Here is a 15,175-nt window from a genome sequence, read left to right as displayed (position 1 = left end):
GAACTGTACCAACAACCTTCAAATCAGCATATATCAAACCACTTTTAAAAAACACAAGTGGTGACGTAGAAGACCTCCAACTACAGGCCGATTTCAAACATTCCATACCCAGCAAAACTCCTTGAAACCTACTTATACAAACTAACCCAAGAACACCACTTGCTAGACCAAGCTCAAGTTGGTTTCAGACCCGCAAGAGGAACAAACAGCACTACTATCCATCTGGGACGGCCTAAAAACTAACGCAGACTCAAACACAACCTCAGCCCTTATTCTGCTCGAACTCTCCGCAGCCTTCGACACAGTTAGCCATGACACCCTAACCAAAAGACTAGAAGACATAGGCATAACAGACACAGCACTACTCTGAACTAAATTATTCCTAGCAGACAGAACAGAAACTGTATGGATTAAACCCTTCAAATCCACCCCACGAGTTAACGACTGTGGAGTGCAACAAGGATCCTCACTATCACCACTGTACTTCAACATCTACCAGACTCCAGTTATCCAAATCTTCAATAAATACATGATACAAGTATGCAGATGATACTCAAGCCCCTTTTCGATGATTTGGATCATCTTGGTATCACCTACACTAACTGCAGATGATACTCGGATCCTCCTTCCGCTTTCAGGAGATTATGAAAAGGATTTGGCCTTGCTAAATAGGGTGTACATTATCATCCAGGCCTGGATGGCCACTCATGGACTATGCCTGAATGATTATAAAACGGAGCTCATCATCTTGGGTACCACATTCAGTATAAAGAAACTAGGCCCTGCCTATAATTCCTTCATGATTGATGGGAACAACATCAAAGTCGGACAAGAGGTCAAAACATTGGGATTCTACCTAGACTCTACCTTTTCCCTCAAAAGACAAGTGAGCTCTCTGGCATCCGCCACAGCCTATACGTGTAAATTAATCCGTGCAGCCAGACCTTTCCTGTTGAATTCTAGCTGCCTGACACTTGCCAGAGCCCTCATATTGTCTCGCCTCGACTATTGTAATGCCATGTACTTGGGGTCCACCAAGGCCACCACCTGTAAATTGCAAACCCTCCAGAACAATGCCCTCAGAGCAGCTCTGGGCTTTTCCAGAAGAGAGCACATTACAGGATTCAGCCAACAGAACAACTGGCTCTCCACTAGAGATAAAATTCTCTTAAAAACGGCATCACTCACCCACAAGTCCCTTAACAATCTACCTGATCAACAGATTCCAAAGACAACCCTCCCTAAGACCCGTCCGAACTATATACAAAGACCGTTTATCTGTTCCCCATTACAAACGGGCCACCATAGGGGGTAAAAGTTTCCCGGTAAAAGCTGCCAAGCTCTGGAACTCGAAGACCTACCCTATCAGAACTTCCGATCCAAGGTTGTCTCCTGGCTGAAATTGGAGTCCCATTAAGACGATGAAATGCCCGGCGCTACCCGCACACATTGTAACCAGGTGTGCCTTTCTTGCTTACTTGTTTATTACGGTCCTATAATATGACTGCTGATTTGTATATAACACTATGTACCTATTTTTGTATCATGTATTTTCTCTGTGTATTGTAACCAAGCTTTGAAATTTCTTAAATGCTACGCCCTGATAACCCCGGGTACGCTTGCGCATTATAAATAATAAAAACAAACAAATCATCTAAAAAATCGAAGACACCCAAGCCGATCACTCAACCCTAATCGAGTGTCTAAAAGAAGTCTTCAACTGGATGAATGCCAACAATCTGAAAATCAACCCAGGAAAGACAGAAATCATGATCATATCCAAAGACCAAGAGAATGAAACCACCATCCTGTGGCCAACGGAAATGGGAACGTACCATCACCATCTAAGGTAGTTAAAAAATCTGGGAGTCCTGATGGACAACACCCTAACCTTAGAACCACAAATAAATGCAACAGTCCAGAAATGCTTCTTCCTCCTCCACACGGCAAGAAGATTCCTACCTTTCCTCTCCTTCACGCACAAAACACTCACTATCGTCGCCCTCATCATGCGAAGAATCGACTATGCAAACAGCCTCTACCTCGGAATACCAGAATACCTCCTGAAGAAACTACAACGGATCCAAAATGGAGCAGCCAGACTACTCCTCAAACTATCCAGAAGAGACCACATCACTCCTGCCCTAAAAACACTACACTGGCTCCCAGTAAAACACTGCATCACCTTCAAAACAATGTGCATAACGCACAGGGCAATCAGTGGACAAGGAGCAGAATTACTACAAAAGAAAATATCAATCTACAAGCCAATGATACTCCTCGGGTCAAGCAACAAAATCCGTCTGGAACAAAAACGCTACCTTAAGAAAAAACTTGAGGCACCTCCTTCTACCACTTAGCCGCAAAAACCTGGAACAACATCCCAAAAGAAATAAACACCAAAGATCACCTAAAATTCAGGAAATTACTAAAAACCTGGCATTTCAACACCAGACTCAAAGTGAAAACCGAAACAGAAAGGAAAAAGGATGACTAAACTTAAGAGGACACTGACAACACCCAGAACCAACTAAAACTCCCACCACAACTAGACGGGTAATGCCAAGTCAAATAGAACACAAGCGACACCCATTAAGACAGAATCAACCCCAGCCAACATCCTCACTCGCCCCATAATTGCTACCAGGTACCACACTATTATAGAGTTATCTAAATGTTAGCAATCATCACACTCAAACTGAATTGTGGACATTAGCAGGTACACTGGCCGTATGAGTGGAAAAGGAAGGCAGGTAAGGTTATGAAGGAAGTAGATGGAAGTTGAGGCCAGATGTGAAAGGGACTACGAGTACCGGACAAGCCCAGATCAAGACGGAGGCGCAGAAATGCTCCCACATCCCATCTAGGGAGATTACGCAAACCCAGCGCCTCACTTCGAGACAGAAATACCAACTAAGCAATCCACTTACAATTCCCCTCTCTGCATACACCTCTCAAACTCCAAACCAAACACAACCACAAACCTATAGCACAACAAACCGCACAAACTTCACTATATTGGAACAATAAAACAAAAAACGGACTCGCACAACAGTACATGACGACTACTGGCTGAAAACACCCCAGGCACAGCCTACCCACTGGGCTGAGGCCGCCAACAGCACATCACTGCTCTCTTGCACTTTTCCAGCTTCCTCCCACTAACTCACCCTCCCTTTTTCCCCCTCTTTCAGAGCTGCCAGAGCACCAGGGGACCACTCTGGTGGTGATGGTGCACAGTACAAATGTCCTTTAACATTAACCCTTCCTTAATTAGGGCCAGAGGACCTCTAACCAGATGACCATAGAGGAGCTCAAAGGGGCTGAAACCAACCCACTTCTTGAGGGACCTCTCTATAAGCAAAGAGAAGGCCGTGGAAGTAGAAGGTCACACTTTCTTCTAAGGGGTTCCTCTAAAGCACCAATCGTGCACTTCATAGTTCTATTAAACCTCAACACCAACCCATTTGTTTGGGGATGGTAGGCTGTTGAAAACTTGCAAGTCACTCCACAGTTTTACCACATGGTTTGCATGTAGTGGGATATAAAATTGGTCCCCCTGTCCGAGATCCCCTCCTTAGGAAAACCCCTGGTAAAAATACCAAGGAGGGCCTTAGCCAGTGCCTGGACAGTAACAGTCCTCATAGGTATGGCTTGAGGATACCTGGTAGCTTTGTCTACCACAAACAATATAATGTGGGAGGGTGTAGGGCACCAACAATGTCAATCCATACCCTCTCAATAGGAATTCCAACCACTGGGACGGGCACCAAGGGTGCCACGTTCTTGGCTCCACTCTTGCCAGTACTCTGACAACTGTGACAGCTTCTACAGAACCTATCTACATCAGACCCCATCTTGGCCCCTTATAAATATAGAGAAATCCTTTTCTTGGTCTTCTTAAAACTTAAGTGACCAGCTAGAGGAATCTCATGGGCCAACTGTAGAAACTGGGGTCTTACCACCTGAGACACTACAAGTCTTTTGTAGTCCCCTGGGCTAGACTTGATAGGCTAACTGCAAAGGAGGCCATCCTCGCAGTACAGCCTGTGCTTCCCTGGCTCTTGCCCTTCCAGCTGGGAAGCTGCCTGTTGGCAAAGTACTTCAAGAGTAGGACACTCTTTGACCTCTGCTGAAGTCTGCCTTAGAGGGTCCACCTTCTGCAAGCAAAGTCTGCAGCTCAGGATGGTATTTAGGATACAGATCTCCAACATAGGGAATGGCTTCTTCCAGCTCTGTTTCACCAGTAGCTGATTTACCATTTTCTGGTTGTTCCTCACACTCAGCTGGTGGAGGGGTCACAGGTGTGACCCTGGACTGTCCTCTCTGAGATGTCCTTGAGCTCTGAACAGGTGTGACACATTACTTCTTTCCTGAGACCTTGGGCTTCCCCTTTGTCTCCTTCTTTGTTCTGGAATTCGGAGGGTGTCCTTCCTATGGACTGGAACTTATAGGTACCTCTGTAACTTCCCATTGAGATTCATCTAAAGTTGCCTCTCTGGCCAATCTAGTCTGCTCCTGCTTCCTTTTACTGGGAGGCCTGGCAGTGCTTGATACAACTCCAAGATTCTTTAAGTCATTCCCCAACAGGACTCTCCCACACACCTCACTTTGTACACTGACCGGTATCCTTAGTCATATTGTTGCATTGGATGAGAGCTGGTAGTCTAGGAATCATCTGGAGTGGGCCTCCAGCAAGTTTAGGTGGAGCCTTAGGCGCCTTAGCAACATCCTCAGGCTTGAAGAAGGTTTCACCCACTACTATAATACTGGTCCCAGTGTCTCTAATGGCAAGTGTCTCCTGTCCATTTATTAGTATACTGTCCTTTTATTCTTTTGTGCTGTCTCGAATAGAGTTGTATACATCTACATTCTGCTGTTCCCACAGACCCAGGGACACTAAAGAAACACTGGCTGAGACACCCATGGGGTCTTCAGCCTATAGTTGTAAATTTTCACTTGCCATGTGAACTTTTTCCTCCGGGATGAAGGCTAAGGAGGTAATGTGGACCCCTGAAGGTTCTTGAAGGCCCTCTCGTAGCATGTTCCATTGTCTGAACAGCTAGCCAACAATGTGGCGTTAGCTATGCGAGTGGAGAATGCTCCGGCAGTTGTAACTCTTTTCCCCAGTGCGTATAACCTTTTGCACTCCTTGCCAGGGGATGCTTCCCCTGTGGACAGTTTGACCCCTGCCCTCTTCCTGGTTGTAGTTACCACCCGTGAATCTGGCGTAGCATGTCCCCTGATGTAGAGGGGATGAGAAGGGGGAAGGGCGAAACAGTTTTTCGACTCTGAGATTTGACGGACCAGGTTTGGGCGGGTGTCAACAATGAAGGAGCCAAGCGTTTTTTTGTTGTTGATGGAATTCAGCAATGGAATAGCCTGGCTGGCAGGTGACTTTTCTTTTAGGATGTCCTTGACAAAATCAGCCTCTGGCACAGCTTCTTGAGTGGCAATCTGGAAATGTTCCGTTGCCCTCCTTAAGATAGCGTTGAACGCCATCTGATCGTCAACTGGAGAGGCCTGTCAAGCAGATGTGGGGGGGGGGGAAATCGATGCACAGGGCGTCGGGGTCCGGTGCTGGGGTAGGTGATGCCCAAGGGTGAAGGTCGACTGGCCGGTCGTGGTAGTCTTCCCAACCCTCCGTGGGGTCGATGGGATCATCCACAGGATGCCCAAAGGGGTATTCCTCTTGAATGAATTGGTCTAGAGCAGGGGTGCACAACTGATTTTGACAGAGGGCCGAAAGTACCTTACGTGAAGCCTATAGTGGGCCGAAAAGTAAATGTGGGTGGGACGGTAGGCGTGGCGTGGCAGGAGGCTTTTTCAACCCCCCCCCCACTTTCATTGAACACATGGAAAAAGGATACGTTTTTGAGGTGTAACTGTTTATTTTTATTTCAAACTTTATTTTTATTTCAAACTTACATTTTATACTACACATTTTCCATTGTTATTTATTTATATTTAGTTATTACATATCGTCTGTTTAATTAAAGTATATATATTTTATTGACCCTTGATTGGACATTCCGTTATTTTGGACTGCTATACTTTACTGTTTGGGTTGGCAAAGAGGAGTTGGGCCTTCGTTGATTCAGGTTTCCACAAAAAGCAAAGGATGTACATCTCCTAATTGTGCCTGTTTTAGCTTTATTATTGGGTTCACTCTTGGGTGTGACACTATGCTCCATGACCCCCAGCCCCCAACCAAACACTATGCCCCTTGGCCCCCACCGCTCAACCAAACACTATGCCCCATGGCCCCCAACCAAACACAATGCCCCATCGCCCCACCCCCCAACCAAACACTGCCCCACTGCCCCCACGCCCCAACCAACCACTATGCCACATGTCCCCCACTCCCCAACCAAACACTATGCCCCATTGCCCCCGCCCCCCAACCAAACACCATGTAATGGAATGAGGCCAACTGCTTGAAGTGGGCCGCATATCATTACAAAAGTAAACACTCTTGGCGGGCCGAATATCATGGGATGGAGGGCCGCATTTGGCCCGCGGGCCGTATGTTGTGCACCCTGTTGGGGAGAATTCTCTTATAAGGCTAATTTCCCAAACCTAGTGAGTCCCCCAGCAGCTTTGCTGGATTTTTGGGGTTTGTTTTTTTCTCCTGCTAAGAGTGAGACTCTTTTCCTCCCACTCTTGGGCATGATTTGAGGTATGTCTTCGACTTGGTATGTGTTCATGGGCTATGGGGTAGCCTTTTTACTCCATAGGGTATCATCTGTTTTCCTATGTGTGTTACACAGCACCCTCAGTGCAGTAACACAGGGGTGTCATAGTGAACTCCAAACATAGACTATATACCCTGGGACTGACTACTGTCTCCCAGGGCATGTAAAGTCACCATTGGCTTTACTAGTTCTAAATTCTGAACAGAACCAGTACAAACCCTCCTATTGTCTAAGTCCTGGAAGGGGTTAATATACTTGCCCCTGGGTCTGTTTTCGAGGGGGCACTGTCCAGTCCCCCCCCCCTTGTCGAGTTTCTGGCTGGTGGCAGTGGTTACCGCGCGAAATATTCCACCGGAATATTCTCTATGGGATTTTCCCATTGATTTTAAACGCACCACTTTTTGGTGCAATGTTAAAGATACCGCTGGTTTATTTATTTAATATTAAATCCCTGATTGGGTCTTTTTGCCAGAACTCTTCTAAAATGGCGTTTGTGTCTGTCTCTGTAACTCTGACCAAGGTCAAGGCCTTTGTTCCACTATTTTGGCGGGCTTCTCCACAGTAGCCCTCCAAATGGTGCCACTCTGTCTGGGTTCCACAGGAGGGGTGGAGGGGGGAATTGGCACCCTGGACTGCGTTGCCTCGGCAACCCAAGTCGCACTCTACTCTGATTGGCCCAGTGGTGAGCCGCCCGGCTCACCACTTAGCATGTGTGATTGACAGCTAGGCTGATGAATGGGGGTTTTTCTGCATAAAAGCAGGGCCTTTGGGACTGGAACTTCAGAAGTCGCCACAGGACCTGAGAATCCGAAGAGGGAAGAAGCTGAGCCATCTGCAACCGACGACACCACCGGTGGAGTCCTGCTGCAACGAACTCGCCACTTTCCCAACGACAAGAGAAGATCTTCTGCTGGAGAGTCTTCTTCCTTTGAGCTGGTAGGATCAACCGGTTCGCCCTTTTCGCCTTCCAAAGACGTCTCTTGGTCGAATCGCCCGTGCCAAGCACCTCGGCGGCCGGATAGCCAAGCTCACCACTTTTGACCGCAAATAAAAGGACCACACCTTTTAATCGGGAACTCCGCGGCTGGTTTCATCCCTGTGCAGTGCAACAACTCCAAATTTCCTCCTCGACGAGATCTTCTCTTCCCCTGGTCGGAACTACGAACTTCAACCACTGCCAGGAACAACTGTCCCCGCTGGAGCTTCCTCTCCCTTTAAGGTACTGTGTCCTGCCGGCCTCCATTTCTACAGATTGCTAAAGGTGACCCTTAAATCCTTGGCTTTCTAAACTGGGTTGGCTCCAGACCTTCTAACTATATCTTTTGAATCACCCCAACCTCTTTCATGAACATTCTGCAAAGACTTTTAGTGCAAATTAAACTGTGTGATCTTGGGCACATTTTGCCTTGCTCCATTTAAAGTGGGCCTGGCTTATGAACTTTGGCTCCGCAGTGTACACTGCCTTTATTCCCTTGCTCTGAACTCTTAAGTGTTGGGAACTGTTTTATTCTATGCTCTGCCTTTTTCTCTCCCTTTAAACTTAACTATTGGAGTGCCATCTAGGTTACGCGCTCACATCTGTCTTAACAAATAGTAATGCTTTAACCCTGACTTGTCTGATAGTTATCAAGGGAGGTGTTCATACTTTACCTGACTGTGTTTTAAATAAATAATTCTATACTTTTGATACAAAGCTCTGGTCAGTGTTTGTTTGCTCTACTGTGGTTTTGGCCCTATTGTGTATACTCTACATACTACCCTACTCTTCTTGAGAGAAGTCTGACTGCTCAGTCACTGCTACCAGGTAAATCTGGTTGGTGCAGACTGCTACCAATTGGGTTTACTGCTTACTCCCGTAGTCTTCATCTTCTTGCAGTGTTCCCCAAGGGAACAGCACAGGATTCTGCCTAACACACCCCAGGTCTAGAAGGATCTCCTCTTCAGTGAGGTCATAAGTCAATTCCTCCTGAGGGGAATCAAAGGTCTTTTGAAATGTTGCTACAGGAGTAAAAGGGCTCTCCTCTCAAGGCCTTTTGGGTGTGAACTTCTCTGAGAACTCCACAAATCTCTCTAACCTATCCCTAAAACTTCTCCCTGTTCCGCAATGAGGAACCATGGGAGTCTGGGGGTGGAAAAGGCTCTTCTAGCTGATCTCCTTTTCTAGAACGCCGAGATTTTTCCTTTATCGTCAAAGAAAGACACGGGGCTCTTGGAAAGTCTTTGAGGTTCCAGTGGTTGTGGCGTGTCTCTGGACACGTCCTTTTGCTTTTCTTTAGGTTTCGACGAGTCCTTCGACAGTTCTCATTGTTTTGCCACCGAAACGATCTTAGCGATGGTTTCGGTAATACTTGGTGTCACAGGAAAATGTTTGGACTGGGTCGTTGGTTGTGCAGTTGTTTTCGGCATAACCAGGGATTTTGTGCGATGCTGCCGCCTTCTTCTGATGCATCTCGACAGTCGCATGAACATTGGTGCTAGCGCCCATTGATTTTGACTGCCCGGACGCATGCCGCACCTGCGGTTGCGGGGAGGGCTGCTGATTATGAGGATCGGCAGGCACTTTCGAACTATCCGGTGTGCTCGTTGGCGCTATGGAACGCTTAGACTGTTTTGTCGAAGACAGACCAGGGGTTGTGTGTTTAGTGTGGGAAGAATGTGCGTCCTTGTCGCTGGGATGTGCAGTCCCCATAGCAGGACTCCCGTCATGCCTATTGGGGCTGGGGACGGGTGACGTGGAGCGAGGGCGCTCCGCTGTGAGGTCAATGGCCTCCGAATTGGAGCCCTGGTCGTCACTAAGCCCTTCACCACACTCGGCGGGGGGGGGGGGGGACTACTCTCGGCCTGCGACATTCCGTAGGCCTCCCACCGCTTAAGACTGCGCTCCTTTAGAGTCTTGGGACCGAGGAGCTTACAAGCCGCACAGGACGCCTCGTGGTGTTTGAGGGGGAAGACACCTATTACACTTAAGGTGTTTGTCTTTCCACAGGAATTTTGCCTTGCGTGAAGGGCAAAATCTAAATTGAATCCTGTTCATAGCGCAGGAATAACACAGTGACGACAAGACCAATGGAAAAAAGAGAGGAAAGGGAAAGGCATTCTTAAAAAGGAAATGTCCACATCGACCCCACTCTCTCTACTGTTTAGGCCGGCCAGACGGCCCGGCCACGTGGTCTGCACCGCCGACCGGATCAACTGCCGTCGAAGATGCGTAGTAGCAGGCTTCGGCAGAGGTCGGTAAATATAAAAATATCAAAATGTCTCTTGAAGAGCTCCGCATAAGGCGACCAGTAAACTGGGTGGAAAAAGACCATCTGAGGGACCTCGACACGTGAGGGATTTTGGGTACACTACACGTCACGTAAGGGATAGTGTTACAGGCACGCCCAATCCGACCTTCCGTTTCGATTCTCGAAAGACAAGATGCAATACTCTGCGGTTACCACTGGATGTCGGACTATATGCACAGCATGTGAATCTAAGCAGATAAAATCATCAGAAATGCTTTTACAGTAAGTAATGCATGTCTTAGAAGGGAGCAATTATATAGCACATAAATATACTTCAACAAATACACACTGTTTCAATAAATCAGCAGATACCCATTTGGGATGGCACACACACTTCCTACACCCTGAGGTGAATTAAATAACTTGGACACTTTGGACATTGATATATCACTGGTACATTTAGAGCAATATTGAGCTTGTTGTCAAAAAGGAAAAGATTAAGGGAGAAAACAATGGTTAACACGTTTATCAAACAGGTAAGCACTTTTAAACACCCCAATGCAATATAGATTTACCCTTTCCCAGCTACACAAGTAAAGAATGTGTGACTTTTTGGAGGGACAGATCAAAGCACAAAGTCTTAGGATATAAGAGTATCAGGCAGCCAGGACAGCCAATGTTAATTGGGCAAAGTCTAGGTGAGCTGAAGGTCTGCTTGCAGGTAAGTAAAAAGTCATGCACAATATTATAGACTTTTTGTGGAAAAATAAATCACTTTTGGGCCACAAGCTAGGAGGCTTGTGATGGGCAAACCTGCAAGCAATTCTGCAAGGGTAACCAAGACAAGCCTCAACTGAGAGCTAGCAATGCTACACAAGAGGTAAGTACCCCTTAGTTTACAGTACCTTAGCTCTGAAGAAATTGGTTCCAGCTGGCTTCTGTTCCTGTTGTAGTATGGCAGATCCTGTTGTGGGGATTCGAAGGTCGGCGGCAGCATGGGCAAACTTCAGATCAGCGGCACTTTGCGGTTTCAGCTTCTCGCGAATAGCACCCTGGCGATTCTCGGATACCTTGTTAGCTTTCCTCGGGTTCCTGGGGTTCAGCAAACTGAGGTGGCTCAGGCTTGGTTAGTCCTGCTTCGAGGGAGTCCGGAGGATCTTCCTGGAGGTCGGGTCCGATAAACTAGATCTGGTGTTCCTCTCCTTGGCAATCTGTTTCTGCAGCAGCAATGCAAGTACAGCCAGCTCCGAGAGGATGTCCAGATGAGTTTGTCTTGGGATTGATTGGTCCCACCAACCCAAGGGGAGAAGTCGTCGTCCTTTGCAGGGCTTCTCTGGTTGAGGCAAATTTGGGAGCGTCAGCACAGCAGCAGGGCTTCAGAGCAAACCAACGGTCCAGGAGTTGCAGCAAGCGCCTCTTCCAAGTTCTTTGGATTCCTTCGTCCAGTGGTCGACTCTGCCTTCCAAGCAAAAGACCTTGCCTTTTATGCAGGTTTGTCCCATTCATTTGCAGCCTAGCTGTCACTCACACAGCAAGGTGGTTGACCTCCAAGGCCAGCTAGCCAGCCAATCACCTTTGGGTGCATTCCTGTAACCAAGGTGATTAAGCACAGGGAGTTCCGGGCACCTCCCTCACTGCAAGCATTGCCAGACACGCTGGAGCCAGAGGCTGAACCCTGCCAAAGACAAAACGAATAAATGGACCAAACCACTGCCACCAGCCATTAATTATAGAAATGGTAACATAAAAATGTTACATGAGAAACTAGCTAAAGGGGATACTAGGTAACCCCTCCAGCACCCTATTGTAAGATAGTGTGTGCTGGGTCTAGAAATGTACAAAGGTAAGTAAAGTCAATTTCACTTTACTGCTCTTGGAAACAGTAGTTTATTCAAGAGAAGGTATTTAAACCTTTTGGAAATCTAAAAGATCTCCATGTGCCACTGCACTGAAGGTGCCGTGTGACACAATGTAAAAGATGATGCCTATGGAGTTTGACAGATTCCACAACCAAAATAAACAGAGTTCAAAATCATATTAAAATACATGAGTGGGAAAAAGGGTCTCTCTCCAGGTTAGAAAAATCAAGTCCTCAAAATCCAGAAAAGTTGCTAGGGGTCTCTAAGGTGGAGGGAATTAGCACATTTCTGAGAATTCTCCCTAACAGAGAGCATGACTGCATTAAAGTAAAAAGAATATAGTAGCAGAAACTTAAGATTCCCATCTTGGAGCAAAAGAATGACTGAGTGGGGAAAAAGTCCTACTCACTTGTAGAGTAAAGCAAAAAAATCCCACAAGTCCAGCAAATTGCTGGGTGTCACTCAGGTTGAGGGGAATTGGCACACAAAATGAATATTCTCCCTAACACATTTGACCACAGTGTGTTTAGTATTCATTGCTAGTGTTTACTTCTTGCAGAGCTTTCTTTAATGCATAAACCTTTTATAGTAAGGGCATATATTTTTACAATGCACATTGGCTGGACAAACCTTTATGTAGTATTGGTGTGTGAGATCTATAATGTATATTAGTTTCCGATCCTCCAAGAGTGAAGTCAGCATGTTCTGTCGTGTTGTACCAGTGAGATTTGGATTAATTTGGTAGAAAACACCACTCCCTCAGAACCCCCATTCTTGGAACCTAACCCAGAGGCTTTCAGAAAAACCAAACCTTTTAACAGTTGGTTTGGAACACACAAACCAAGTTTGGGGGCCTCTGGCACATAGGTTACTTTTCGTTTACATGTGCACGATTGCCTTTCCTAACTACCACTAATGTCATAATAGCTTGGAAATATTGAAGCCTGGACAATTCAACTTTAAGATACTGGTCTGCTGCAGGTTTGTGTCTTCCTGCACACATGTTAACGAAACCATGCAAAAGTTTCCGGACCAAATAAATTCAATACCTCATCAAAAAGGAAGCTTCCCTGAGTAAACCGAGGGAACAGGCATTAATGTAGTTCAGTGTAGATGGTGGGAGATGGGAGTTAACGGGGGTGTAAAAAAACAACTTTGAACAAAAAAGAACAGTCGAGTTTAGATGGAAATATTTTCTTTGAAAGGGCACACAGTCTTGTATAGCTATTTACAACTTCCAATTTCTTGAGAACCCCCCTTGATAGGATATTACTTTTAGTTGGGAGCACACATCTGCATGTTTGCTTGTTTGTTTTACCAATACTTAACCTTGAAAGTCACATTTTACATTTTTCTTTTATTAGAGACTGTCACCACCTAGGAATCCAGAACAACTTTGATTACAAACGCTTTTTGAAGTTTGCTCGTGTTTGTGATGTAGGAAACAAGAAGCATATCTGCACAAGAGACAAGGTATGACTAGTTTGAGACCACACATTGTATGACTGTTAGGAAAGATACCTATGTACTGCACCTTTCCTTACATTTCTATGGAACCCCAAACGTTTTGCTTGTATTTTTGTATCTGACCTGTTCTTTTTACAGCGCAGTAAAGCCTTACACTTCACTACACTGGCTTTTGCTCATCTGTTATGGGCAAACTGACATGTCCTTCAGGCTGTCAGGACTGGGAAACATTGTTTCTCTCAGTCTAGTTACTTTGTTACCACTTTTAGTAACTTTTCACCACTTGTGGTAGTTTTTATCATTCTCCAGCATTGGATCTTTCATGGATTCACATGCTTTGAATATTCCCCGTCGTCAGGCTGGGAATCCCCGGTACATTATATAGACCCTTTCCCGTAGGAAAACTTTTTCGACGCTTATGCGTCCTATCCACCTCGTTTTGTATCATGCGTGCCCGTGCCGTCAGGACGTCATGATATAAATACAGGCCCCGCCCCCGCGCTCCCTCAGATTTCAACCGTCTTTCAAAGCAGTGGGATCTTCGTGTTACTACTAGTGATAACTAGATTGTTTTTTTGTCTGTTTCGCGTAAGCGAAGTTCAAATCTGGAGAATTATGTCTGGAAAGGCGTTATTTCGCCCATGTGCAACCTGTGGCCTCAAAAAGGTTTATGAAGGAGACGGCCACATGGACTGTATCTACTGTCTCCACCCGCACCACACGGCGGATACATGTGAGATATGCCAGGGTTTCTCCCAAAAAACCCTTAAGGACCGTAAAAGAAGGCTGGTCGACTGGCTTAATGACGGAGCGGGTGCCTACCCGGCTTCGGAAGTTGGCTCCACGGCCTCCAGGAGCAAGTCGGAGCCTCCATCGAAGAAGGTGCGGCCAGCAGAAATTCGCCCTGAGGACAAGCATAAGGGGAAACATGCTGGATCCTCCTCATCTCATAAAAAGCCCTCCTCCTCCTCATCATCTAAGACGGAGAGGCTGGCGCTGTCTAAATCCTCCTCAGGGGACCGTCCCAGGTCTTCCGTGAGTCGAGAAGCTTCAGCCGGGAAGTCGGCATCAAAATCGACAACGAAGTCTAAAGGCTCGACGACGACGACTTCCTCGTCGACCTCGGTGTCATTGACGATGCCTATTACCGTTCAAGCAGCAGCGGTTGGGATTCCTTCGTCGACGGAAACTCAGTCTATGGCTTGGCTGCCTGAGGTCTATGACCCGATCCCCCCTGAGGTCTTACTGCAGCCAGACACGGCCTGCTCGGCGGAAGGGGAAGGTGACATGGTTCTGCAGCCATTGGATTTAGGCTTACGGCCTTCCACGTCGACGACGACGGCGACGAGTGCGAGCGGGGGTATGGTACCTATATCATCCACGTTGCTGAACCCCCAGACAGTTTTGTCTCTGGATGTGCTTAATACTCTTCAGAAGCTACTACAGCGGCTGGATACCCAGTTCCCTCAACCTGGGACGTCATCGTCACTTCTGTCTGTACCTTCCGTCGACGAGCAAACTTGTACGGCTCGCTCGTCGACGAATCACCCATCGGCTCCCCAGGCGGTAAAAGATCGTCCTCGAGCTCAGGAGGAGGGTGAGTTGTCGGAGTCCGACTCTATACATGATGACTCTGGGTCAGACATCTCCCTGTCACCGTCGAGGGACCCGACATGGAATTCGGATGTAGAATTGGAGTCTACGAGGAGCCAGACACAGCCATCTCCCCCTGATGATGTGGGAGCCTTCCATGCAATGATGGGGAAAGCGTGTTCCGAATTCGGCTTGATTCCTGAGGAGCAGAGGAAAGACTGTTTCCTTTTTGACCATATGGGTCAAAGGAGAAAATCGGTATTTGCCATCCCAATCCTTGACCACGTGTGGCAAGAAGGTCTCAAAACGATGCGCCATCCGTTCTCGGAACCAG

General features: G+C 46.9%; 1 protein-coding gene across 1 annotated transcript in view; it reads left to right on the top strand.

Moving 5' to 3' along the window:
• SAMHD1 (SAM and HD domain containing deoxynucleoside triphosphate triphosphohydrolase 1) overlaps positions 1-15,175 on the top strand; it is a 697,568-nt gene that overhangs the window by 365,823 nt on the left and 316,570 nt on the right. Inside the window, exon 9 of the mRNA XM_069652117.1 lies at positions 13,146-13,254. Coding sequence (XP_069508218.1) covers positions 13,146-13,254 — 109 coding nt within the window. The remainder of the gene's footprint in view (positions 1-13,145; positions 13,255-15,175) is intronic.

This window comes from Ambystoma mexicanum, chromosome 3p (genome assembly GCF_040938575.1).
Source record: "Ambystoma mexicanum isolate Mex_15411 chromosome 3p, UKY_AmexF1_1, whole genome shotgun sequence".
In the NCBI taxonomy this organism is placed as follows: domain Eukaryota; kingdom Metazoa; phylum Chordata; class Amphibia; order Caudata; family Ambystomatidae; genus Ambystoma; species Ambystoma mexicanum.
This window is presented reverse-complemented; position numbering and strand designations above follow the sequence as displayed.